This window comes from Carcharodon carcharias, chromosome 7 (genome assembly GCF_017639515.1).
Source record: "Carcharodon carcharias isolate sCarCar2 chromosome 7, sCarCar2.pri, whole genome shotgun sequence".
Classification (NCBI taxonomy): Eukaryota; Metazoa; Chordata; class Chondrichthyes; order Lamniformes; family Lamnidae; genus Carcharodon; species Carcharodon carcharias.
The window spans coordinates 21,104,822-21,132,490 of NC_054473.1; the positions used below are offsets into that span (position 1 = coordinate 21,104,822).

The window sequence follows — 27,669 nt, forward strand, 5'->3', positions numbered from 1 at the left end:
TACAGCTAGGTCATCAGGCTTCATGTTCTAGATGTACTCCTCCCACAGGATGAGCTTGGGTGTTCTAAGAACCTCTCTTGGTTAGGTCTGAAGGTCCATTCACACATCCCGGAGAGCGCTGACCACCATTTGGATGACCAGAGTTTAGTGCGCTGCATGACTGCTTGAAACTCCACCAAACTCCACCTGACAGATTAGCGGCAACTGGACTACATGCTGTGTGCTCAGCTCAGGCATTCCCCTAATCTGTGCTGCAAGGCTGCACTGTTAGCTTGAACCATGGGGGAAACTGGTCCAAACCTGAATGACAACATTGCAAGAGGCTGTAAGCGCCTCCACCAGTGACTGCTCCATGGCCAGCTTTCGTAAGGAGACAGTACAAACGTGGAGTCGTCCAATTGTTCTGCAGTCCAATAAAACGCTCATTAGTTTGTAGTCTGTGGTTGAAGGGTGAAGCGCTCTCGAACATTTGGTGGCACTTTCAGGCCTCTGCATAGCTTGAGTGGGCAGCTAAGCCAGCAGCCTGGCTCCAAGCATGTCAAGATGGCTACGCCTAAACTATCTCAGCTGTGGAGGATTGGTCACTTTATACAAGATTCCCCAAATGCGTGGCTGCTTCCTTCCCCACCCCCAGCAACTGCTTGTGCACTACCATCAATCGGAGTGCCACCCTTGACCCGCCCCACAACTCACCTCAACTGGAGTGCAGCCTTCCACCCAACTCGCCTCAAACACAGTAAAACTCTTGCCTCCCCGTTGCAACTCGCCTCACAGTGCAGCCCTTGTCCCCACAACTCACCCCAAACACAGTGCAGCCCTTGTCCCCACAACTCACCCCAAACACAGTGCAGCCCTTGTCCCCACAGCTCGTCTCAAACACAGTGCAGCCCTTGTCCCCACAACTCACCCCAAACACAGTGTGGCCCTTGTCCCCACAACTCACCCCAAACACAGTGTGGCCCTTGTCCCCACAACTCACCCCAAACACAGTGTGGCCCTTGTCCCCACAACTCACCCCAAACACAGTGTGGCCCTTGTCCCCACAGCTCACCTCACAGTGCAGCCCTTGTCCCCACAGCTCACCCCAAACACAGTGCAGCCCTTGTCCCCACAGCTCACCCCAAACACAGTGCAGCCCTTGTCCCCACAGCTCGTCTCAAACACAGTGCAGCCCTTGTCCCCACAGCTCGTCTCAAACACAGTGCAGCCCTTGTCCCCACAACTCACCCCAAACACAGTGCAGCCCTTGTCCCCACAGCTCGTCTCAAACACAGTGCAGCCCTTGTCCCCACAACTCACCCCAAACACAGTGCAGTCCTTGTCCCCACAGCTCGTCTCAAACACAGTGCAGCCCTTGTCCCCACAGCTCACCCCAAACACAGTGCAGCCCTTGTCCCCACAGCTCGTCTCAAACACAGTGCAGCCCTTGTCCCCACAGCTCGTCTCAAACACAGTGCAGCCCTTGTCCCCACAACTCACCCCAAACACAGTGCAGCCCTTGTCCCCACAGCTCGTCTCAAACACAGTGCAGCCCTTGTCCCCACAACTCACCCCAAACACAGTGCAGTCCTTGTCCCCACAGCTCGTCTCAAACACAGTGCAGCCCTTGTCCCCACAACTCACCCCAAACACAGTGCAGCCCTTGTCCCCACAGCTCGTCTCAAACACAGTGCAGCCCTTGTCCCCACAACTCACCCCAAACACAGTGCAGCCCTTGTCCCCACAGCTCGTCTCAAACACAGTGCAGTCCTTGTCCCCACAGCTCGTCTCAAATACAGTGCAGCCCTTGTCCCCACAACTCACCCCAAACACAGTGCAGTCCTTGTCCCCACAGCTCGTCTCAAACACAGTGCAGCCCTTGTCCCCACAACTCACCCCAAACACAGTGCAGTCCTTGTCCCCACAGCTCGTCTCAAACACAGTGCAGCCCTTGTCCCCACAACTCACCCCAAACACAGTGCAGTCCTTGTCCCCACAGCTCGTCTCAAACACAGTGCAGCCCTTGTCCCCACAGCTCGTCTCAAACACAGTGCAGCCCTTGTCCCCACAACTCACCCCAAACACAGTGCAGTCCTTGTCCCCACAGCTCATCTCAAACACAGTGCAGCCCTTGTCCCCACAGCTCGTCTCAAACACAGTGCAGCCCTTGTCCCCACAACTCACCCCAAACACAGTGCAGCCCTTGTCCCCACAGCTCACCCCAAACACAGTGCAGCCCTTGTCCCCACAGCTCGTCTCAAACGCAGTGCAGCCCTTGTCCCCACAACTCACCCCAAACACAGTGCAGCCCTTGTCCCCACAGCTCACCCCAAACACAGTGCAGTCCTTGTCCCCACAGCTCGTCTCAAACACAGTGCAGCCCTTGTCCCCACAGCTCGTCTCAAACACAGTGCAACCCTTGTCCCCACAGCTCACCCCAAACACAGTGCAGCCCTTGTCTCCGCAGCTCACCCCAAACACAGTGCAGCCCTTGTCCCCACAGCTCGTCTCAAACACAGTGCAGCCCTTGTCCCCACAGCTCGTCTCAAACACAGTGCAGCCCTTGTCCCCACAACTCACCCCAAACACAGTGCAGTCCTTGTCCCCACAGCTCACCTCAAACACAGTGCAGCCCTTGCCCTGACACTGCACTGTCAGACAGCAGGGAAAATGCAACTTGCCTGTGCCCGTGCCTGAATGCGCGGCACCTCAACCTTGAGGTCCAACAGGCGATCCCCATGAGCCCTGCGAAATGTTACTGTGCACTCACCTCTGGGTCCTCCTCAAAGTGCAGCTTGCCAGGTGCATGCCTTTTAAATGTTGTCGATTGCACACCGATGTGCTCGGATGATCCAGCGTCGGGGGTGGGGGAGGGGGTTTATTCCAGCGAGCTGGGCTTATGATGATATGCAGATGTATTAACAATGAAGTTCCCGACGTCCAGCAGTGGGAAAAGTGACCCACAGTTCACGGACGGAGCAGACGGTTACAAACGTTTTTCACGATGGCATGAAACCGATTTTTGACCTTCTCGCCATATTTTCATTGACACTCGCCATGACGCCTGATGCCAGTGGGCACGGAAAATTCCACCCTATGCCACTGGATTAGTCATTTGGAGGTCTGGACTAATGATTTGGAGTCATGAATACAAATCCCACCACTGCAGTTGGGGAATTTAAATGCAATTAATTAAATATAAAATCAGACTGTCAAACTACCAGGTTGTGGTCAAAACCCATCAGTTCTCTATGTTCTTTAAGGCAGGAAATCTTCCATCCTCATCCAGTCTGGCATTAAAGTGACTCCAGACCCACAGCAATGTAGTTGATTCTCAACTATGCTCTAAAATGGGCTTGCAAGCCATGCAGTTGTATTCAAGAAAGTGGCTCACTCCCACCTTCTGTAGGGCATTTAGGGATGGGCAATTAATGCTGGCTGTACCATTGATGCTCAAACTCCATGAATGAATAAACAAATACCTTTTTAACTAGAGTGAAAATGTTGGTACTGGATTTGCTACATAGCTATTAAAAAGCAGCAACAAATACAGTAATGCCCATGAAGAATAAATTCCACACCAACTAAGAGAACAGACGGCAAAACAAACATTATTAGGAGTTGCTCAGTGATAGCAGAGAGACAACTCTGGGTTGAGGGCCTCGTGGGAGCATGATAGATACACACAGCTGGTGCAAATGGAAACTGTCCAGGAAGTTTGCTCTGGGGCATCTATGAGCTAGTCACCTTGGTTCCTTCCTAATCCTTCTGTCACGTTATGAAATCTCCTTAGGGCAGAAAGTTTGGATATTCTGTGTGAATTCACTCACAACCCAGTAAATCTGCTCATCAGCCATTACCAGCACTGAAGCAGCAGCTTACAAGCACAGAGGTGATGAAGATCGGGGATATGCTACAAATGAGAGTAATTCACACTGGATGGTTTAACTTACCAAGGTCTCAGACCCTGCCCTTTTCTCATCTTAATAGAATTTAAATTCTTGACAAAGTGACAAGTGTACAACAATGACAGGTGTTCAACAAAGGAGCCTGGTTTAACCAGGTTTAGGAGGGAATTTCACCCTTTTGAAAATCAAGCAATGGAAAAGAAAAGGACCAATTTGAATGACCTTCTGGTTCTTTTCATATTCTTACTTTGTGAATATCCTTTACTTGTTCTCCCTTTCCCTCGTGGGGATATGGTTCCATTACATTAGGTGGCCTATTTACCTCATGCAAGTTAACACTAGTTGTGTGCTATCTTTTGACAGTAAGTACCAGTCTCTTACACACACACACACACACACACACACACACACACACACACACACACACACACACACACACACACACACACACACACACACACACACACAACTTCCAAGAAGAGTCGCTGGATGAGGAACTCTGGTGGATTGATTCCTGAGGGCACTCTCAGTTATAGTGGCTCTACCAATAACAAAATAGAGTTAAGTTAAATCAGCACAGATAGGATATAAACCCTTGGACTTCCAAGCATTGCAGCCCTGATAGTTACTGAGGCATGAGTTCAGAGCAGAGAGTTATGGTCGGGAAATCTGATAGTAAGGATTTCCACGAACATTGTGGAGTTTTAACTCCAGGGCATGTTTTAATTTATTTCTTCTGGTTTCCCACCTGACAGCCAGCCTGATTAACAGATGGCACAATATCTCAACCACAGAGTAGGTAGGTCTAGTGGTGGTGGGTGGAGAAAGATCGCGTGGAAGGGGGAATAGAGAGACTGTGTGGGACCAGAGTGATCATGGAGAGAGTGGATAGATTGTGGGGAGGTTGCGGAGAGATCGTTGCAGTGAGCAGAGATAGCGGTGGGGAGACCGTGTAGAGGGGTTGGTGATCACTGCAGGATGAGGGTCGGAGTTTAGAAGTAGTTTGTTGGGCCTGGAAGGAACACTCCTGCTCCTCCTGGAAAACAAGCAGTGCTGTATAAGCACTAACATGATGGATCCAGTACTTCCCTTTACCCACTGGGTTTCCCCAGGGCTACGAAACTCCAACCACAGTAGTTAAAAAATAGGAATGAAAGCAAAACATTGTGGATGCTGGAGATTTGAACAGGGAAGGGTCAGGTGGAGCAAAAAGGAAGGGTTAGACATTGGTTAGAGAGCAAGTTAGAGGTTAGGTTAGAGGCCCTGCCCTCTAACCTATCCCTGATCTTCCCTTTTTGCTCCACCCGACCCTCCCCCTTTTGTCAACAACATAAAACCCATCACATTTCTGCCTCTCTTCAGTTCCGAAGAAGTCATATCGGACTTGAAACATTAACTCTATTTCTCCCTCCACAGGTGCTGCCAGATCTTCTGACTTTTCCCAGCATTTTCTATTTTCATTGAAAAAATAGGAATCTTGTTAAAATGGAGGCACCCAGCTATTTAAAAGGTTTACTGACAAATCCTCCTCCTGAGAACGGATCAGCTCATCCCACCTTCATCAAAACAAGGTATTTGAAATTTTTAACATTTTAGCTGTCCACCTGACCAAACCTACCCATTTCTGGAGCTTAAATTACCTACTATATGCCCCAGTGACTGGAAAACTAGTTGAGTCAACAGAGAGGCCTTTTTGTGAATGTCTCTGCGTGTGCACAGATGCGATATTTGCTGCGTTTCCAAACTTCACTGACCCAGTCAGAAAGAGCTTGCTCATCTGCTAATTCACTCCCAGCTCACATTCCTAGTCAGAGGCAAACCGGGACACGTTCAGTCTGTTCCATGTGCCATGTCCCATCAGCCATAATCTTTTTTTTTTATTCGTTCATGAAATGTGGGTATCGCTGGCTAGGCCAGCATTTATTGCCCATCCCTAATGGCCCTTGTTAAGAGGGCATTTAAGAGTCAACCACATTGCTTTGGGTCTGAAGTGCTGTGGGTTTGGAGCAGGCACAAGGGTTCAAATGGCCTACTCCTGCTCCTAATTCTTATGTTTGTATGTTCCCCTTGGTGCTGTAAGCTCTGGCTTCTGGAAGCTGGCTCTCTGGCAGAGCAGATACCCTGAAATGAGATTCATCTCAGGTCTCCAAGGGAACCATCCCAGCCACCAATCAGTCAACCTCATCTCTCTCAGGGGACACTTTGTAGGAGTGGCAGGTCAGGAACAAGAATAAGCAAGATAACTGGCACAAGGGCAGTCCCATTGTCAAGTAGCTGTAGAAAGGGAGAGTTGACTTTATTGAGAGTTCCTGGTTGCTTTCAAAAGTAAATAAAACTTGTGATCAATGCAAGCTCACTTCTGTATATGCTTTCAACTTTTGGGTTTTGGCTCATGGCAAACAAAGAACTTTGGAAGAAGCAGAGGAAATTGGGACTTTGTGAGGGGAGTTGGAAGGAGAGAAGAGAAAAATATGATGTGGATTTATTTGGTGAGTCAACTTCTACTTCCTGAAAATCCTGGGCTATGAGTTGTGTGTTCTCTGCTCTGTTGGCTCCCCTAGTCCTCTCCCTCTCCCTTTCCTTGTGCCTTCTTGATCTGTACATCTAAATGGAATCAATGTCCACATCAAAGAAAATGATAGCTTTGGTGATGCCTGATTCTAAAGCACTCCAGTCTATGCCTTACCCCTTTTCCTCTTCATAACCTCAAAATAGAGTTATTCCAATTGTGAAATCCATGGCTAGAGAATAAAGCAGTACTTTGAACACAGCTGAGTAAAAATAACAACCCAAATCTTGACTCAACATGCAAAGAGCTAAAAAGATCTTTCTACCGGCGAAGTGCAGAAAACTGCCTCATCAGTGTGTTATCTGCCTAAGACACAACAGCTTTATCACCTCCAATGGTAATCATTTGGAGAGGGTTTGGGATAGCAATGGTGAGGAATGGTATGGACAATTTAGCCACGCCTTCTTGACTCATTTTAAATGTGACTGAGCAGCCCTTAAAGACAACAGTCTTTTTAAAGGAGGAGAATGCAAGTAGTTTTTTTTTGTGACAGCAGCCTTTTATCCTCCTTATCACTCAAAAATGGTTGGTCATTAAGGGGAAAATCAAGGGCCCCAGTCCGAATTAAGGCTTGGACTGAATATAGAGGGCCATATATATCTAACATCATAACTAACAGTGACCCAGATTTTCTCCATGACTAAGAGGCTCTCCGTCATGATGAAAATCCTGGAAATGGGCAGAATTTCTAAGTCCCGCCTCCAAACCTGGCATTTACCATATTAGTAGGGGCAGAACTGGAGTCGGGATGGGATTCGTGCAAGTGCGATTCATGGAGGTAGCTGGCCATTTAAATCACCAGCTGCCTCCACTGATTTCTGATTTTTTAACCCTAGCCTTGTGAATCCCATAATGCACAGAGCAGACTGGATAAGAGGCGGTCTGAACTTGATGGATTCTTTGCCTAGCTATGGTTACCCCTTTGGAGAGGCATGGTACCCATTTGGATAGAGTCCCAGGACACCTTTTGGGAGAGGCAAGGCACCCTTTGGGATTGTTAGAACTAAACATGATTACGTTTACGCACAAGCTCATTGGAATTGTCAAGCTGTCCAGGAAGTGTCAAAGCTGTCCAGGAAGTGTCAAAGCTGTCCAGGAAGTGTCAAAATATACTAGGTGAGGAGGGTGAAAGGGCAAATGGTGCTGGGCTGGGTGTATGAGGTGGCATTGTTTGGCATGGATGGGCCGTAGGGAGTGTGTGGGGGTGGGGGGAGTAGGGAGAGCTGTTTTTTGTTTTATTACTTATCATTTATTTAAACACAGTGCCAGAGCACAGAGGCAGGCCTTGCACCCAGCCTGCCTCCATGCCCGGCAGCCTTCGCACTCGTTCCGGGGTCACCACCCGACTCCTATTTCAGCACCAACCCCCCCGCTGGCCCCAAAAATCCGACCTACAGGCAGCCATTTTTAGAGGTTGACTTTGCCGAGCACCGGGAAATCTCCTGATTCTGCAAATCCAATCCAGGGGGACAAAAACCTGGGCCAGTGAGTTTTTTTTTCAGGGAACTTATGCTTCTTGGCAATTGCTCACATCTGCATTTGTAAGAATCAAACATTCCTTTTGTGTAGATTTCTCCATACACCAGCCCCACCCAAATGTATACACAGAAGGCAGCAACAGCAGATTGAGTGGAGAGCAGAGCAGGGTTATTCTTCCAAGATTGTAGATTAATTGGAGTCCTGTATCAGTTGTCAATCATACCTGTAAAATGTAGAGCCTGGCTGGAAGGCAGCCAAACTGTCTATCCTTTTGCCAAAACAGTCACATAAAATTGACAAGCGAAAAAAACAGCAGCTTGTTCCTCTACTCTCATGCAACGGTTCCCACCAAAGGGGTTCAGCAGCCAACTATTGTTATTAGAGTGAGAGCTTCCAGCTAATTATACCTGCCGCTCCGAGAGAGGAGAGAAATACTCTGCACAGGAGGTTTGCTTCCAGGCTATCAGTGAACTTCAAAGATAGGATGCTTTCTCTGACTGACATAAAGCGAGAGTCAACAGGGCCTGGAGTCATCCCTAGTTCCAAGCTAAATGTAGAAAGTTTAGTGAGCCGTTACACAGGAAATAATGCCAAGGGAGTTGGGATATTTGTTTGGAAATGAGGCATATTAATGGAGAAACAGAAGATACTAATGGGCAGGAAAGAGAGAGTTATAGTAAGAATACTGTGTGATAGAAAAGATAAGGAGATTAAGGAGATGAAGAGGCACAGCATATGTAGGGCATTAGAGTCAGAGTGAGAAATGCAGGGAGGCAGAGATAGTAACAAATTGGTGCAGAGTGTCAAAGAAACAGACTTTCCCCCCATTGCACTAAGTGTGGAAGCGGGTGTGAAAAACAGCCAGCCGCAAGGGTGGATTTTTGCACCATGTTGTCGCTCCCCGCCTCATTAATTATACACACGCATGAAACATGCCAGTTCACTGGCCGGTGGCTTCTGATTCACCTGCCCCGCCATCAGCTCACTGCTTCCTCACTCCAGGTGCCATAGTTAAAATGCAGGTGCGCACAGCCTTCTCAATATCAGCAGTCTAGGACTGCTCCATTGAGAATGTGTCCCCAAAACTGAAGAAGACGACAGTCCCCAAATTCAGTGACACCTCACTGGAGCGTCTGCTGGGCGCAGTTGAGGCCCATGTCCTCAACCCCCACTCTGGCCGCAGGAAGTCCAGTAAGGTGACCAATCTGGCTTGGGAGGCAGTAGCAGTGATGGTCAGTGACAATGCAGTCCAGAAGAGATCAGCCACCCAGTGCAGGAAGAGGGTGAATGATCTCAGCTGTTCCGCCAGGGTAAGTCAACCATCTCATCACTCTCAAATTACACACTCACAAGCCCATCACACATTCACTGACATCTCACTCGCTGCCAGCTCAAGGGGCATCACCTCTTACTGCCTCATAAATGCTCACATCTCCACCTGGGCTCATCCACTCTGGAGATCATGTCCCCTCATCACCCACACATGCCAAGCATCCTTATCATCCGCCCTGGTATGCATCTTGCTCATACTCTCTCCATCTGCAGAACAAGCTCGTGCACAATAAAAGGGGGATGTCTCAGACCAGGAATGGAGTGCCCGACATGAAGGTCCTCACAGAGTTCAAGAATTGAGCCATCGAGCTGGAGAGGACATCGGCCATGCCTATGCCGATAGTGAGGCTGGCGATGTATACCCAAATGAGGATTCTGCATGAGCTCATTTCTCAGACCACCATGCTTTGTCCTGTTATAGAGTCGCCTGTCATGCACTAATTATCTCTCCTTTCTCTCACAGGCACCTCTGGTAAGTGTCCAATGGCAGCTACAAGCCTCATCTCTAGTCCCAAGGACACCTCGAATGAGGAATCAGAGGAGAGCACCATATAAGACTCGTCACAGCACTCACCCACACCCTCCACCAGCACAGAGACACACACCTTGGTGGGACCTAGTTCAAGAGCAGGCTTAGGGTCACAATCTGATGGGCACAGCGCACAATCTGGTCCGCAGCAGGTGGAGGCGGGCACAACCGAGTCCAAGTAAGATGACAAGCCTCAGGACTCAGTCCTAAGTCAGTTGCTGGAGCTGCTGCGAGAGTCAAGGGAATATCAGGAAGGGATATCAGCTGCATTCCTCAGATTGCAACCAACGATGGAGGAGTCCGTCTGCCTTCAGTCTGAGGTGACAGCACCGGCATGCCAAAGCACTGAGGTCAACACTGGCAAGATAGCGGCCACCACAGAGACCTTGGTACAGGACATTGGTTCTGCACTGCTGCAGGAGCAGCACTTCATTGCTGTAGCCCTTGGTAACATCCATCAGTAGCTACGTAAAGTGGGGGGTTGGGGGGGGGTGGTTTGCAGGGGGAGCACCTTGATCTCACTCCAGCTGCCCCTTCTTCTCAAGGAGTCAGCCAGGGACCCTCAGGCACCCATAGGGAGGAGGACCAGCAGCTGAACGCCCCAAGGACATCCAGCCAGGTGATTCTGGGACTCTCCAGCTGATCCAAATCCTCCCTTCCTGTGACCCCATCACCTTCAGTTCCACAGGCCGAGAAGAGTGCACCTGCCCCACAGCAAGACACCCAAAGCAGGTCGGGGACCTCCAGGTCTCGGCCCTCCAGAGGACACCCACCAAGGTCATCACAGACAACAGGGTGCAACAGTTAGCAGCTGCCTCCATAGCCACTGTGGATGTTGGGGAAGCACCAAGATGTAGCCATTGGGTTAGGAAAGTTAAATAGATTTAGGAGCACAGCGGTGGCACAGGTTTTCACAACACATGTGTAATGTACACAAATGTAAACAGGATTGCACCATCTCCTCTTGTGTATGCCTCCTTTTTATGATGTCAATGTTGCTGTCAATCAGGTGTGATACCATGGCCCCTCCCCCTACTTATCGCACATGTCACTATCATGGATCTCTCATCTATGTAGTGTGCTTTCATATCACCACAATGTGTGTCCCTCTTGCATATCATTCTTGATGTCAGTGATGTCTCAATCTTAATGTTATGTGTGCTTGTGGAATGAAACTCATTCATATGCTTTGCATGGTCATATCATGCTTATTCTTGGCTGTGTAAGATTGAGGCATCTGCATTCTTGAAAGGTGAAGGTGCAGTGTCAAAGGAACCGTTTTCATGCATGGAGGAAGGTCATATATTGTGCAAATCCATGTGCTCTCTGTCTCTTGGCAGGGTTTTCATGCTATGGGTCCATACTCAGAGCTTTTGTGCACTGGTGTCAGCCAACCACGTTTTCAACTTTCAGAGTGTACATCTGATAAGCCACCAATAAGCGCGGGCACCTTGCCACCTCAAGGTGATGAAGCCTAGCCTCTCTCAGCCACATTATAGTCCTGGCACCCGAACATCAACTTTGAATGTCTCTCACCCTGTGGTTGGGTGTCTTGCGGGGACAAGGCTCTCATCACAAACTAGGGATGCAGCACTGTGCATTCCCTCAACTCAGCACTCGCCGAGGTCACTAATGCTAATTGCAAATGGTGTTTTATGGCGGGCAATAGAGGCTTTGAGCAGGCTCTGGAAGTGCACATGGTTGCTTTAGACAATGTTGGGGGGATAGGAGTGAGGATGTACTGAAGCTGAAGTCTGCTCTTTATTAGTGATGATGCATGCCCTTGAGGGCTTCATGGTGTGTGTGTATTTTGGACTTGGCAAAGGCCAGGCTGGCCATGAGGGCACAATGTCAGCATTTAAAGAGGAGCCATTTTAATATCTGGCTGGCAAGTGTTTGCTATCGTGATACTCAGGTGGTCTGTATCCATATTAAACCGAGGATAAATGCAGCCCAGGATCCTTAACTGAGAGTGCAGGATGTCAGTGTGATTTGGAAAAATGCACCATTGACGACTGAGTGATCTTTAAATGGATTCACAGCAGCAGAACATCATCGGCTGCCTTGTCCCAAGTGTGAATTATCTGATTCATCATCAATGTTACACAGAGTTCATGTTCAGCTGCTTGAAATGGATCTCCTTGAGGAGCCTTATCACATTGAAGGCATTCGGCTACGAGACCACTGAGGATTGTACAACAGCTCCTGGCTCTTGTAGGGTGCATTGCAACTTAAATGCTGGAGAGATGCTTGAAGTGGCAGCACCTTCTGACATCTGATGCCAGGACACTGTCCTCCAGTTTGCACCTCATCTCAGCAAGGACACATGTTGCCAAGGGTTTACCATCCATCAAAGGATCAGGACAATATGAGCCTGATGTGTAATTATTCACTCTCATATTGAAGTGCATGGCAAAATGAGAAGAATTGCAACGCTGGTACTCATGCTGGCCCATGATGGAAGGCTCTTATCCAAGAGGGTACTCACTGCAACTCACCCTCCTAGTGGAATCTGGTGGCTATCAGGGCCTCATGTGCACACCTGCCTCATCTGGCCCATGTTATAGCCTCTTCCCCTGCAGCCTTGGCTTCCTCAAACTCGTCAGCCTCATCCCCTTTGAGGTCCTCCTCATCGGAGGAGACATGCAGCTCCTGCATCGCATTATCTGTCATCAGTCCTCCACCCTTTACACTGCCAGGTTGTGCAGCGTGCAGTAAGCCATGATGATCTGTGAGACCCTCTGGGGACTGAACTGGAGTGCTCCACCAGGTCTGTCCAGGCATCAAAATCACAAGTTTCTAGATGGTAGTGGTTGTGGGTTGGAAGGTGCTGTCGAAGGGGCCTTGGTGAATTCCTGCAGTGCATCTTGTAGATGGTACACACTGCTGCTACTGTGCATTGGTGGTGGAGAGAGTGAATGTTTGTAGATGTGGCTGCTTTGTCCTGGATGGTGTCAAGCTTCTTGAGTGTTGTGTGTTCATCCAGGCACAGTGGGGAGTATTTCAACATACTCCTGACTTGTGCCTTGTAGATGATGGACAGGCTTTGGGGAGTGAGGAGGTGAGTTACCTCTCGCATGATTCCTAGCCTCTGACCTGCTCTTGTATTTATATGGCTATTACAGTTCAGTTTCTGGCCAATAGTAACCCCCAGGATGTCAATAGCAGGGGATTCAGTGATGGTAATGCCATTGAACATCAATGATGATTGGATTCTCTCTTGTTGCAGATGGTCATTGCCTGGTAACTGTGTGTCGTGAATGTTACTTGCCACTTGTCAGCCCAAGCCTGGATATTGTCCAGGTCTTGCCTCATTTGGACATGGACTGCTTCAGTATCTGAGGAGTCACGAATGGTGCTGAACACTGTGCAATCATTAGTGAACATCCCCACTTCTGAGTTATGATGGAAGGAAGGTCTTTGGTGAAGCAGCTAAAGATGGTTGGGCTGAGGACCCTGAGGAACTCCTGCAGTGATGTCCTGGAACTGAGATGATCGACCTCCAACAACCACAACTATCTTACTTTGTGCTAGGTATGATTCCAACCAGCGGAGAGTTTCCCTCTGATTCCCATTGACTCCGGTTTTGCTAGGGCCCTTTGATGCCACATTTTATCAAATGCTGCTTTGATGTCAAAGGCAGTCACTCTGACCTCACCTTGGGAGTTCAGCTCTTTTGTCCATGTTTGAAACAAGGTATAATGAGGTCACGGGCTGAGTGGCCCTGAGAGAACCCAAACTGGGTGTCAGTGAGCAGGTTATTGCTAAGCAAGGGCCGCTTGGTAGCACTGTTGATGACCCCTTCCATTACTTTACTGATGATCGAGAGTAGATTGATGGGGTGCTAATTGGCTGGGTTGGATTTTTCCTGCTTTTTGTGTACAGGATGCACCTGGACAATTTCCCACATAGCCAGGTAGATGCCAGTGTTGTAGCTGTACTAGAACAGCTTGGCTAGGGGTGTGGCAAGTTCTGGAGCACAAGTCTTCAGTACTATTGCCGGAATGTTGTCAGGGCCTGTGGACTTTGCAGTATCCAGTGCCTTCAGCTGTTTCTTGATATCACATGGAGTAGACTTCCGAGCCGCCTACATGCCTGTGAGTCTCATCCTCTGCGTTAAGAGATGTCCCTGATGGCCCTTGGTCTTGACAATATGGCTCCTCCCTTTGGCAAACCAGGTGCCTATATCGCAACCTTCTCCTTTTTCTCTCCTGCCTGTAAGTGATAATGCAGGCAGCAATAAATCCAGCCTTCATCTTCCTGATGGTCTCCTCTCTGCATTATCAATGAGAAAGAGACAAGCATCAGCATTAGCCTCCAAAAGTCCTCCTTCTGTCAATGGCTCATGAGTGAATGTGGGTAAAGTGGGGTCAAGGGCTTTGTTCCTGTGTTGAGAGTATTCGTCTCTGAAATGATGGCCGATACAGGGTGCGTATCGAGTTCCCCCACCGTGCCCCCCGAACCCCCCAACATGACTGTCTGCTGTGACATTGCTTTAGCCAGGTGCTTGGAGTTGCTGCTTTCAGCTCAGGTGTGGGGAGCCTCATTCACTGCACTCTAATACTATATGCTTGGAGATAAATGTGAGGATAAATGTTCATTCAGGAAATGAGATTATTTGAGGGGGGCTTGAGGCTTCTCTTCAGTAAACCATCCAGCGCCAACTTTCTAACAGGCTTCTGGAGCTTGTCCATTGACCCAATTGCTTTGGAGTTCGTTATTACTCTGGGGAATTTCCACACTATGTACAAGGGGTTAAAACAAGGAGATCGATTAGTCGCAAATGAATGGGCATCATTGCTTCACTTTCCTGATTCCCTGCATTGTCATTGAAAGGTTCCTAATATGTCTCAGCTATGCCTCACTCCTCATTTGGGAATGCACAGTTCAGTTGCCTGCCAATGGGATCAATTGCCCCAGTGCAGGCAGCTGCCCTCCAATCTGCCTGCAGAGCCCTCACCAGCAGTGTTTCTCCTCATTTTAATTTAGCACTGAGCCATCACTGCAGGTTGGAAGATAGCGGCGCTGAGCTCTCAATGCCAGATCAGCTTAGACCCTCCCTGTGTGAGTATGGAAGCCCTTCCCATTGTCTCGGAGGAGCTTCATGTTCAGGTTTCCTTCCCTCACAGACCTCTCCAACCACCCCCCGTTTTCCTTGATCCCGTCGTGCTTTTGGTGCATGTCCGTTTGTTAGCCCCTGGACATTTTGAAGTGGATGTGCCTATGGCCCGTGTGGACCTCACACATCCCCATCTTACACTGTTCAACTTCCCCCTTCCCCCAAATCATGTGTCTGAATGCAACCCTCCCCATTCATAATCCCCAGTACAGTCCTAGCCCTGCAGCCCCTTCTCCTGTGTGAGGCCACTTGTCCCCCTTCTCTATTGCAGGCCTGGCCTGCGTTGCTCCTGGTCTGGTAGGTAGAGATGTGCCTGTGACAACCTCCAGAAAGAGCAATGGTGCTGCCTGCAAAGCTTGGCGCTGATTCCCATGAGCGCTATGCAACGCAAGGTAGGTGAGCTAACCTTGAAGTGAGGAGCGAAGTGCAGGTTGCCAGATGCGCCTCGCTTATATCCCGTTGTGAAACATGTCATTCTAATTGCACACGGGTGTGTTGGATGATCTGGCGTGAGGGGATGATTCCGGCGAGGAGACCTTATGCAACAATATTGAAATGACGTTCCTGAAACTCCGTGGTGAGAAACGTGGCCTGCCATTGGCGGCTGCAGCAAACAATCACAACCTGGTTTTACGATGCCGCAAAACCGATTTTTGGCCTCCTTGCAATATTTTCCTCTCCCGCCAGCCATGATGCCCACCATGAACCAGAGCAGAGAATCCCGGCCAGAGTGACAGAAACAGTTGTGAGTAACCAAGAAAAGAGCTGCGAAGGTGCAAGCAAAAAATGAAGAAGAAAAGTGAGAATGGGGTAGGCCCTGATGCTGTGTCTGTGCTAAGGGCGACTAAAGTTGATAAGCAAAGATGTCAACAAACTTAGTTGAAAACCTAAAAAAATAACAGAAAGTCCATGGTTAAACATGACCGTCACAAAGAACAGATCAAGGATTTCCAACTATAGCTGTAAGCCCAAATTTTCCACTTCCAGCACACTTTAGAGTTGAAAGTTTTAGGCAAATTTAGATGGAGGTGTGGTGTTTGTACTGAATTATTCACAGTGAGCTTATTATCATAATTTAACTATAGATAGGAGCACAATAATGGGACGTGCAGAACATTGGTTGTAAGCAAACTTTAAATGGGAAATAAATACCAATAGGGTAACAAACATTTTGATAGCCTTCGTGGAGAACCTCATAAGTATCTCAACCTATTATCAAGGTTGAAAGGGCAGGGGATTAAGAAGACAGACAAACAAAGGTTAAAGAAAGCTAATGTGAGGCATTAATCTGCCAGCAAATGGTGGAAAAACCTACCATCCAACCACCTGTTGAATGGCTGCTGAAATGGATGGGATTGCAAGGACGGTGAGTTTCTATTAATCTTCACATCATTGGTCAGTATTGCAGCAAAGAGTTTGAGCTAAGTTTCAAGTGACAGCTGACTGTCATTGTAGTGCCAGCACTATCTGCAAAGTAGTTTTGGGCGTCCTTGCAGCAGACAGAGCAGCTCTGCATCTGCCGCATTGTTGGCCAAGACTATGAAAAGACGATTCCTCACATTTCTTCCCAGCTTGATGTCCCAAATTCTGCATCAGGCTGGAATGGTTGCTGATAGCTGGGCATATCTTCTCTCACCAAAAGCATGAAGTACTTTGATTGGGGGACCTCTGAAGAACAATCCAACATTGCATTCGCCATCTACAAATTACTGGTGCCACTGGATCCACTGCCTCGGCCTCCTTTGAAAAATGGAAACCCTCACAATCACCAATCATCTGCCAAAGTAAGGTCTGACCACCTCTGCAGCTATGTGTGTGTTGGACAGAGCATCTCTCATGCAGCCATGCATCCTCCATTGTTCCTCCTCTTTTTCAGAACACCCCAGATAGCCAAACACCTATTGGAAAGTTTATCGATACCAGTAATGATGCTAGGCAAAAAAAAGTTTACAGCCATTGGCCTAAGTAGAAAAAAACAAAGAAGTAGCTGAAATATATTTGCCTTATCCTTATTTCTTTATCTTCGATAAAGTTATTATTGCCTAGCAACCCTGGTCATTTTTTCATAAGTGTAATTTACATCTGATACCCTGCATCTCCAAATGCCAAATATAGACAGGTTAAACGAGTCGCAAGAACATGGCAGATGGAATATAATGTGGTGAAATGTGAAGTCATCCACTTTGGAAGGAAAAAAATGAATATTTCTCTCTTAAAAGGTGAGAGATAGGAAAATATCGATATTCAGAAGGGTCTGGGTGTTTTGTACATGAAACACAAAATGTTGATGTGCAGGTACAGCAGGCAAATGGTATATTCGCCTTTATTATAAAGGGACGGGAGTGACGAAGTCTTACTGAGACCACATTTGGAGCACTGTTTACAGTTTTGTCTCCTTACCTAAGGGAAGATATAATTGCTTTAGAGTGAGTGCAATGAAAGCTCACTAGACTGATTCCTACAGTGATGGGATTGACCTATGAGGGGAAATTGAGAGATTGAATTACCCTTTATAAAAGCAACTTCTTTCAAAGGATTTTTGACAGATGGATGACTCCCATCTTCTTAAAAATTACCCTGAGGGAAAACTTCAATATTGCAGTACGTTACAATATACCATGATGTCCCTTCTGAAACTTCTGCCAAGCACAATACAGTAGTCAAGTGTTCAGTTAACCTGATCTCCTATGTACCGTTTTGAATCTATCCATAACAACAAGTGAGCCTGGGCCATGTTTTGTAGTGATTCTCAACTCTAGCAACTTTGAAGGAATACCTACCATCAAACTCTGCAGGTCCCACTCCAACAATAATTATCGACATTGGAAGGATTGAGGCCTGTTTAAAGAAAGCAGAAGATGAAGCAGTATAATTGATTCACCCTTATATAGCTTTCTCATACAAAACCACTGGTCAACTAGGAAGTCAATCAATCTTTTAAACTTGATTTTTGTTTCTTTTAATGTTTGTGCTAGAACAATTTTAAATCATGGGTAAGGCACCATTGTGGTTATGTTATTAATTAGTAATCCAGAGGCCTGGACTATTAATTCAGAGAACGTCAATTCAAATTCCACAATGGCAGTTTGAGAATTTCAATTCCATTTAAAAAATATGGAAATAAAAATGCTAATACATGACCATGATACTGTCGGAAGACCACTTAAGACAAAACAACTGGTTCACTAATGTCCTTGCAGAAAGAAAATCTGCTTCATTACCCGCTCTGGCCTATATGTGACTCCAGTTACACACAAACATGAATGATGCAGTTATATCAAACCATTGCAGTCGTTCAAGAAGAATGTCCACCACTACCTTCTCAACTATAGGAACATGCAATAAATGTCAACCATGCCAGCGATTCCTACATCCCAGGAATGAATTAAAAAAGACTTATCCCTTTGGCTTATTGCTGACTCGATGTCCTTCAAAAGCTTATTTTGTAGTAAGCCTGAGTTCATGATGCTTCCATGATTCTTTCTATAAAATATATTGGATTTTCTTGTTTCCCAATGATCACTCTTGAATTATCACTCAATAAACTTGCAGATTCCAACACGATCACCTATTCTTTAAGTAGGCATTACCATGTACCATACACTGTCGATATGCAGCATAATGGTTAACTGCATCAGCATGGCAGCCAATGGTGACAAAAAATAGACTCAACATAGATAAATGCCAACCATGACTTCCACATTCTAACAAAATAGCTAACATCACAGACACATTTCCATAATCATAGTGTAAGATTCCAACCTATAACTCGCTCTCAGATATCTACTATTATTCTATATTTAAACCATGTTAATCCTTCAAATTTAGCCCAAGCTGCAACTTACTGTTAAATTATATCTTAATCTACAAATAAATCATCTGCACTGGTCTATTAAATTTAAGTTTGTGCAATTTATCATTTAAGATGTCTATATCAACATATCTTGCCCCGATTGAAGCTGCTGGTGATGGCACAGACCGCTGCTCCCATTCATTAGGGTTATGCCAATGTGGGATTGGATCAGAAGACACTGGGGTGATGAGTCAGGAGACACTGGAGCGATTATGTGAAAATGAAAACACCTAATTGGATTAGAATCTGATTTTAACTTAATGCCCCTGGCAAGAACAGGGATTGTTCTGGCTGAACATGCGTTTTACATTCCAACCAATTTTGCTCTGTATTAAAGTTAACAGGCAGCTGATACTAATCTGTTCCATTCCTGCTTGAAGTGTCTGGTAAAATATGGGTTGAAGATGTTATTTCTTTCTATCCCCAAAAGGACACTTCTTCACTATCTTTTTTCATTTAAGTCCAATAGATAACATATTTTCTGTTTCCATATATCAGTGTTATGAAAAGGAATATTCAACTGGCAGTGTTTATTTTTTACCTTTTTGTTAATGTTGGGTGGGGTGGTGGAATGAAGGGGGCAGGCAGTAGGCAGAGCACTAAAGCATCAAACATAGTTTCACATTTACTATGCCAACTGTATATGGAAAAGTAAATGTGTAACATTTGTCTCCACCAATGTAAAATAGACCATAAATTTCATAGAACTGCCGGTGTGCTGGACTGATTGTAAAATACTCCATAGGTTAGTTTGAATACTTATTAATCTGTGAAAAACAAACACCTAAATAGATACTGAATCAAACTTCCATTGTGCCAAAAAAAGACTTGTGAAAATATTTTTTGTAATCCTTTGTTTTCTAAATATTGTCTTAGTTGCTGCCTGTCAACTAAGCAAAGAGAAGAAAAGAAAGGACTTGCATTTGTATTTGCAACCTTAGTCCGCTTAGAAGTGCTTGACAGTTACTGAGGTGCTTTTGAACTGTCATCACTGTTGTAATGTAAGAAACTTGGTAGTTAATGTACATACAAGCTCTCTGAAATAGCAATGTCATAATGACTACAAAATCAGTTTTTTAGTGATGTGCTTGAGGTATAAATGTTGGCCAGGACACTGGGGACCATGGAATCTTTTATGTTTGCCTAAGAGGGCAGAGGGGCCTTGGCTTAATGTGTCACCTGGAAGACAATGCTGGCCTAAATTAGGTGCTCAAGTCACTGGTTTGAGAGTTGAAGTTGTGAACTTCTGATTCAGAAGTGAGAGTGCTGCCATGGATGTAACAAGCAAAATGCTGCGGTTACTGCAAACCTGAACCAGAAAATGCTCGAAACACTCAAAAATGGGCAAGAGGCAGGTTGGCGTAAAACACAATGCATTACTTTTGAACTAATTTGCAACTAGTACTGTGATGTAAGCAAATGTGTCAACCAATCTGTACACAGCAAGATTCCACAAACAGCAATGAGACAAGTAATCAGTTGAAATGTTTAGTTGATGCTGATTGAGGGATAAGTGTTGGCCTCAAACCTGGAAGAACACGGTGCTTTTCTTTGAATATTCCCATGGGCTTTTATATGCACCTGATCAGGTAGATGGGGCCTCCATTCAATACCTTTTTTTGAATGACAGCTTCTCCAACCAAAAAACAAAAAACTGCGGATGCTGGAAATCCAAAACAAAGTTCTGTCGAAAGGTCATGAGGACTCGAAACGTCAACTCTTTTCTTCTCCGCCGATGCTGCCAGACCTGCTGAGCTTCTCCAACCATGCTGCTGTTGCCTTGCAATTGGGACAGTGAATGTCTATTGATTACATTTCTGTTCTAAAATTTTATATGCTCCAGCTGCTAACCTAATGATATTTATATCTATTTTTCTAGATACTACTTACATTAACAATGGCTTCTTTAGTCTGTACCATATCTGAGATCACCCCATCTGTGATAATCAATAGCACAAAATACTGAGAGCCGTCAGTTACTGGTGCTGCACACCTACAACATAAATGCAGATGGGTTAGAACAGGTTTACTTACTATGATGTTGCCCATAGCCACTATCCGAACATTTACCTCTATTGACATACTGTGCATTCTGGCTCCAGAAAGCTGCCGGTTGTGGGTGGAACCTTGCAAACAACATGGCAATAATAGTAAGGGACAGGGGCTCACAAGTACCTTCCGGGCTCTGTTATGAATAACATTAGGTTAGGAGATCACCATTCACCAAAGCATGGATTATTTAGTCAGAAGTGGTGATTGGATCATGTATTATACGTGTCTGACTGCTCAGAGAAAAGGTGGTCTTAAGGGGCAGAGCAGAACTGTAGGCGAGTGGAATGATTGCTGATTGCAGCAATGCTAGGCCTGACTGCTCTGGTAGCAACTGGGTGACTACTGCTAGCTACTATGACCCAGGCTGATCAGGAAGCAGATAAGCAACATCCTAATAAATTTGCGGAGTAAAAGGCACCTTAAAGCCAGTCTACAGTAATTGCGGACATGGCTTATGCCAAACACTTGAAATTGTTAAATAACCTCCAATCAGCAATGGTTTCAGACTTCTCATGGCCTAGGTCAGTGTTAGGCCCTGTAGTACTGCAATGGAATACCAACATCATTACTTACAAATATGCATTTTTTTCATTTTGTACATTTGTAAGACGGACATTCCTTTCGGCTCTGGTCTAGTGAGGTGTCCAGCATTTCTTTGAGTGTGATAAAGTAGGAGTCAAAGAAGGAATAACACCAGTACTTCCTCCCAGTTATACAACAAGATTCTTCAGAAAATCTTAAATAACCATGATAATCTATCAACTTTGCAATTCAAGTCTATGACATTCATTTAGACTTTCTAAATAAATGAAAATACACTGATAACGAACAGCTGGAGTTTACTTTGGGGTTTGGAAAGCCCCTATTCTTTTGTGCCACAGAGGTTTAAAAAATTGATTTGAGTAATGTACATGGAATGTGTTATCATCATGGCAGTGTATTTCCATCCCTACCTGGCAACCTGATTGATGACTGGTGCAAAATTGGTTGGTCCATAAAGTTGTACTCTACGCAGGCTCTGGTAATATCCCTCCAAAACCCCATCAATCCCATTGCAGTTTGGGTTCTCTGGATCTGAATTCTGAAGGAAGATAGGATGTAAATAATGAGTAAATTTAAGAACCCTAATAGAGAATTCCAAAACACTGAACATGCCTGTGAGTTTATAGTACCATGTGTCAGATTGTAGAAAATTATGGGTGGTATATATGTTTAGTTGAAGGGGGAAAGCTTTTCTGGGACTATGCCCAGGTGCCATGGATTGACTAAGGGGTGAATGCTGGAAAATCAGATAAGTCTGAAAATGTGGGAGAAAGTTGGATGGGGGGTTCCTTTTTACAGGCATGCATTCCATCCCACCTCATTTTCCAATTTTTATTGAGTATTGTTGAAAAAAGAGACATGCTGTTGAATTTTTTCATCTTGCACTCATCAGGACAGATTCGCAAGAATATCAAATCAAAGGGAACAACAATTTATACTGCAAGAGAAGAAGGTGCTGATTTGTTTGAAAGTAGACTCTAGTAGAGGTGTTGCTATGGCGAATGCACCAGGGAACTGTCAAGCTTCTGTTTAAATTCAAACCAGGCAGGTCAACTCTGATTGGTCAAGGTGTTGCCACGGGGAATGGCCCAGGGAATGGCTATCCAAAAACTTTTGTTAAGTTCAAAAAGGTGCTATACATGGACATGTTCTTTCTGTTTGCAAAGATCAGGGTCCTGCATGTGAATATATGTAGTTTCTGGCATGCGTAAGCAAGCCACACTGCAAGCCTGACTGATAACCTTGAATTGGTTGTTAGTGTAATTATTAGCGTAATCAGGATTGTTTATTAAGTATTGTCCAATTGTGCAATCACATCCAATGTTGGATACTATATTCTAAGTTTTGCAAGCATGAGTTGCTTGAGTAAGGTCAATACTTTGCTTATTGTGAACAGCCAAAGGGACTTGCTGTTTGATACGAAACCCCGGTCATTGGGATGTATAGCTTACATAGCTGGCATCACATCGGCACTGAAATTCATATACCATATTACTCATTTGTGTGGTAAGCAGAATGTCTTTTTGGCTTGATGGCAGCATCCTGTTAGACAAGAATACCACTCGTCTTGCTGCTGCATAGTACCAGTGTGAAATGGCTAGCCTCACCTGTTGTTCAATTTTTATTGCATCCCCATGAACCAGCACGCCTAAGAGAATGCTCAAGAAAATCCCATAGAACCTAATGATTGTACTGTGTGCTGGATTCTTGAACCTCATGATTAAATACCTGGATTCTAAAGCCTCATAAGTACTGTCTGTTTAAAATCCTGGAACCCTGTGAACAATTTGCGCACTACACACTATAACCTGGTGGATGAAATGTGCTCTGGCTTGTTTTGAAAGAAGTCATTTGCATGCAAACACCAATGTATGCACAAATAAATATTTTTGTTCTCATTGGCCCAGGTCTACTTTCTGACTTGCCCATCTCCGACATTGTGCCTCTGCTGCACACTCTCTCTCTCTCTCTGATACCTTCCAACATAGCTTCTGATGTCAGTTGCCATTGCCAAGATGCTGCATTGGTCCCTCTCCTCCTTCAAGTGGTACCAAATAACAGAATGCAGAGCTACTTCACCAACTGTAGTGTGAGTTAAAGGCCTGGATTTTCATCCTTGAGGTGGATAGTGAGAGTCGGGAACATTCCCAGCTTGGCCCGCCCACCTCAGGAGAAAGTGCCTGCAGAGGTGGGATCTTCATTGCCTGGGGCAGGTGCAAGCCAGTTGACTTGGGAAAAAGTTTGGAGGCAGCCACAAGGGCTGCCTGATGTGTAGGTGGGCTGTTTAAAAGGCCTGCCTCGGTGCAGTGGGACTTAGTTCCAGTTAAAATAAAAATACAAAGGCCCTCCAGTGCTCATCCCTCACCCTCAAAACACTCTCCATGCCGCCTCATACTCCTCCCCAACCCAAACCCTATAACTCCTCATGCCCCATTCCAAGCTCTGACCCTCTACCCACCCCTTGGCCCCTCATACCCCACATGCCAAGACATGGGACTTCCATGCCCATTGACCCACTATACACTGTATAGAACCAATGAACCCAAGAGTGACAGTTGGATGTGTTAAAAGTGCTTTTAAAAAGTAATTCATTCATAACTTTCTACTATGTTGAAAAAAGTAACTTCACTACAAGCCAATAAAAGTGTCAATTAACCGGATCCTTTAAAGAATCAATAAGAAATACAAACCCGAGAAACCATTTAACATTGCGTAAAAAAAGCATGGTGAAATTGACGGCAAAGCTCAGAGAGTTCTGGGGCGCAGGTGTTTTAGCTCTGTTATGGATGTCTTGGCTCTTTGCCAAGCATACATAATGAGGCATGGCTGAGAGCCCAGTCAACCATTAGCCTTGTTCAAACAGTTGTGGATGATTCACACTTTTATTGGCTTGTGGTAAAATGACTTTTTTCAACATAGTAGAAAGTTATGAATGCATTACTTTATAAAAAAGCTTTTTAAACACATCCTGCTGACACTATAGGGTTCATTGACCCACTATACGCTGTATAGAACTAATTGGCATGGAAGTCCTATATCTTCGCATGGGGATGATGAGGGGGCCATGGCTGGGGTGGGGGGGGGGGGCAGTGGTGGTGTGTGTGTGTGGATGGGGTGTGGGTGGAAGGGCTGACCTTGACATGGGGACATGAGTGTCCACAAGGGTGAGTGGAAGGACACAGCTTGGCATGGGAACATGAAGGGCCATAAAGGGTGGGTGGACTTACCTTTAGAAGTTACCTTTCAAAACATCCTGAGGGCTGTGAACCATGATTCTTTAAAACCTGGCCCGACTTCATTAAAATTGCAGAGCAATAGGACATGCCCATCTCCAAATGAAGCCAGCCAGGTCAGGAGTGCCAGATGCAGGATTTTGACAGGAACCATTTCGCACCTTTAAAGGCACTCCCAAAAATCAGACAGCCTAGGAATGGAGTCTGGAATTCCAGAATTGGGAACTTCCCGCCATATTTAAAGGGCTCCCGAGTCATCCTGACTGTGAAGATGGATGTTATTTCTTTTAATATTTTTGGGAATATGATGATAATTTGTAAAGAAGGTTGTGTGTGTGTAATTAAACTGGGACAAGATTAGTAAACACAGCTTGTCTGTGGGAGCAGGGAGATGAAGGTAAAGGTGCTAGGTGCATGCATTTGCAATGAGAAACTATGGTGAAGTTGAATGTATGAGTAAATAGGTTGGGTTTTTAAATTTTCGTTAGGTGATAGGTAAGGACTTGACTTTTAAGCTGTTAAATTTCAAAGGGAGTTTAGAAGTAACAAGGGATTTTTACAACTTACAAAAGTTTCATAAGCAAATACCGGAAGATTATTACATTTTCTTTTACCCAAAAGTGCAGGCAACAGGAAAACATGAAAGATTTTCATATTTTAGAAAAATTGAGTTCAAAGAGGTACATAGGACAATGGGGTCTAAGATCAAAGGGAAAAGGATATTTAAGGATGTTTGGTTGAGTTGTAGTTGGCTGTGTGGGGGAGATGTCCTGAGACCAGAGATAAAAACAAAAAACTGCGGATGCTGGAAATCCAAAACAAAAACAGAATTACCTGGAAAAACTCAGCAGGTCTGGCAGCATCGGCGGAGTAGGGTCATGAGGACTCGAAACGTCAACTCTTTTCTTCTCTGCTGATGCTGCCAGACCTGCTGAGTTTTTCCAGGTAATTCTGTTTTTGTCCTGAGACCAGCTCTGTGCTGACAAAAGTTGTGAATTTGAAGCAGCCATCCAGTTTCCAGCCAGAAAAGTCTTTGTTTCCAGAAAGCAGTCTGTTTCTGAACTTCCTTTGGCTTTCCACAGCAGAGTGGAAGAGAGTGAGAAGTAGTGTGGTGTACTTTATTAAAGTTGCAGCAGTTTTTGTCTTGGATCATCACTGGATTGTTATGGTCAAAATCTACAAGGGAACTGTTACCAAGTAGTTTACTTGTGTATTCTGACCAAGCAGATATTTTGGGGCTATGTTTTGTAGGACTGTTTTAACTTTGTAATTTTAATCTGGTGTGCTTAAATTTTTTTTCTTCTTGTTACTAAATCTTTTAACTTTAAAATCTTAAAAGTGTTACTGGGATTCTATGCTTCTGGGATTAGTAGCTTTCCCCTTGTTTCCAAATACAGAAAAAGTTAGGATCAGTGAGACAAGTTTCTCTCTGGGATTTGGCTTGCTCAGTGAGTAACATTGGCTGCAGTCATAACAATGACTCTGTAAAAATCCAGACCAAAGTCTCTCCTGACCCTGAGAAGAATAGTGAAAATAGCAGGTGAAAAGTAATGATAGAAGGTAAGAAATATGGATCTCCCGTCTGCACAAACAATACATTTTCCTGAATTCAGAGGATTAGATTCCTCAAAAATGCAGATTCTGATGATTGCAATACTTTTAAGCACATGTAGATATTCTCTGTGATATAATATTCAGACTGATGCTCAGTGGAAGGTTGGTTTGATTGGGGTCCATGACCTTTGTCAATATGCTACCTATATACTATCCCTCATCAAGTTTTGCTTACCCACCACCATTGCTCTCGCTGACTTACATCAAATATTTTCACCTTATGTTTAAACCCATCCAGAACAACTCCCCTCTCTCCCTATAATCTCTTACAACCCTATAATCCCTATACAATGACTAGTGGAGTCAATGGAACTGAATATGCAGCGCTGTGTATAATGAGTGGCTTGATCCAATACTGCCTGTATTAAGCCACTGCTCGTGGTGAATTTCTGCTTCTGTATCTCCAGGAAAGGAGGTCCCAGAACAATTTCAATACCAATACAAAGACTGCCCTTATTCCTATACTGCATATTTGACAATTGTACAATGTTCAGTATGAATTATAATTCAAGCATGACACTTCAGCACTTGCATAATACAAATGACTCCAATTTCTCAAAATAGACATTTTAATCCCTGGACCCTCCAATTTACAACACTTTTTTTATCTCAAAAATATAGATTTATTCTAGCCCGAGGAAAACTACTCTGTTTTTTTAACAGGAAACTGGGTGGCGCAGTGTTCCAGTGTAATAGTTTAGAAAGTAGCTAAGTGTTATGATTGTAGAAGCAGAGTATTTCAAAGATAAAGAAGTATCGGGATTATTCTTTGAAGAAAGGCAACAGATGGCTTCCCTGCAGAGACCATTAATTGCCCAAGTGACTACTTGAAGACAAGAAAAGAGCACATGAAAAGGTGTCAGATGCTGTACGTATCTAATCTGTTGTAGAGTGTTAATTTGGAGGCAACAGAAATTTAATGATGGCATTGTGAGGTCTAATGGCTACAGAAGGTTTCAAGATGGTTAGTATCATAATTGAGCAAAAATTGCTCTTTTGAGACAGTGGATAAAGTATGATGTGGAGGAAATCTAAATAAAACATTATCCCAAATATAGCTGTCTTTTGGTTGACTGTGATTACCTGACAATGACACTGTGCTAAAGGGAAATTATCCCTTTATGTTATCCCTTGCCTAGTTGAGCATAAAATTAAAAAATGTAACAATAAAAAGAGAGCCTGAAGTCAGAGTATGTCAGAATGTTGGCAAGAAATGAAAAAAATAGACAGTGAGCAAATGAAAGAGGTATTAAGAGCGAAAACCAAGAGCTTGAGCAAAGAGGAGAGAGATGTAGAGAGTTAAGGGGGTTAGGGAGGGAATTCCAGACCATCGAGCCAAGGTAGCTGAGGGCATCAGTTGGGCAAAGGGAGGGGTATTACACAAGAGGTTAGATCAAAAGAATGATGTGTTTGGGGGATTACAGGAAGGAGTTCCAGGAATATGATGCAATGACAGTGA

At 45.2% G+C, this 27,669-nt stretch overlaps 1 protein-coding gene across 4 annotated transcripts in view; it reads right to left on the reverse strand.

Annotated features, from left to right (window-relative positions):
- Positions 1-27,669, reverse strand: part of LOC121280146 (copine-9-like) — a 409,662-nt gene that overhangs the window by 8,108 nt on the left and 373,885 nt on the right. For all 4 annotated transcript variants that reach the window (XM_041191835.1, XM_041191836.1, XM_041191834.1 and 1 more), the window contains 3 exons: positions 21,774-21,901; positions 20,659-20,761; positions 17,696-17,753 (listed from right to left, as the gene is read on the reverse strand). In XM_041191835.1, the coding sequence (XP_041047769.1) occupies positions 17,696-17,753; positions 20,659-20,761; positions 21,774-21,901 (289 nt within the window). The remainder of the gene's footprint in view (positions 1-17,695; positions 17,754-20,658; positions 20,762-21,773; positions 21,902-27,669) is intronic.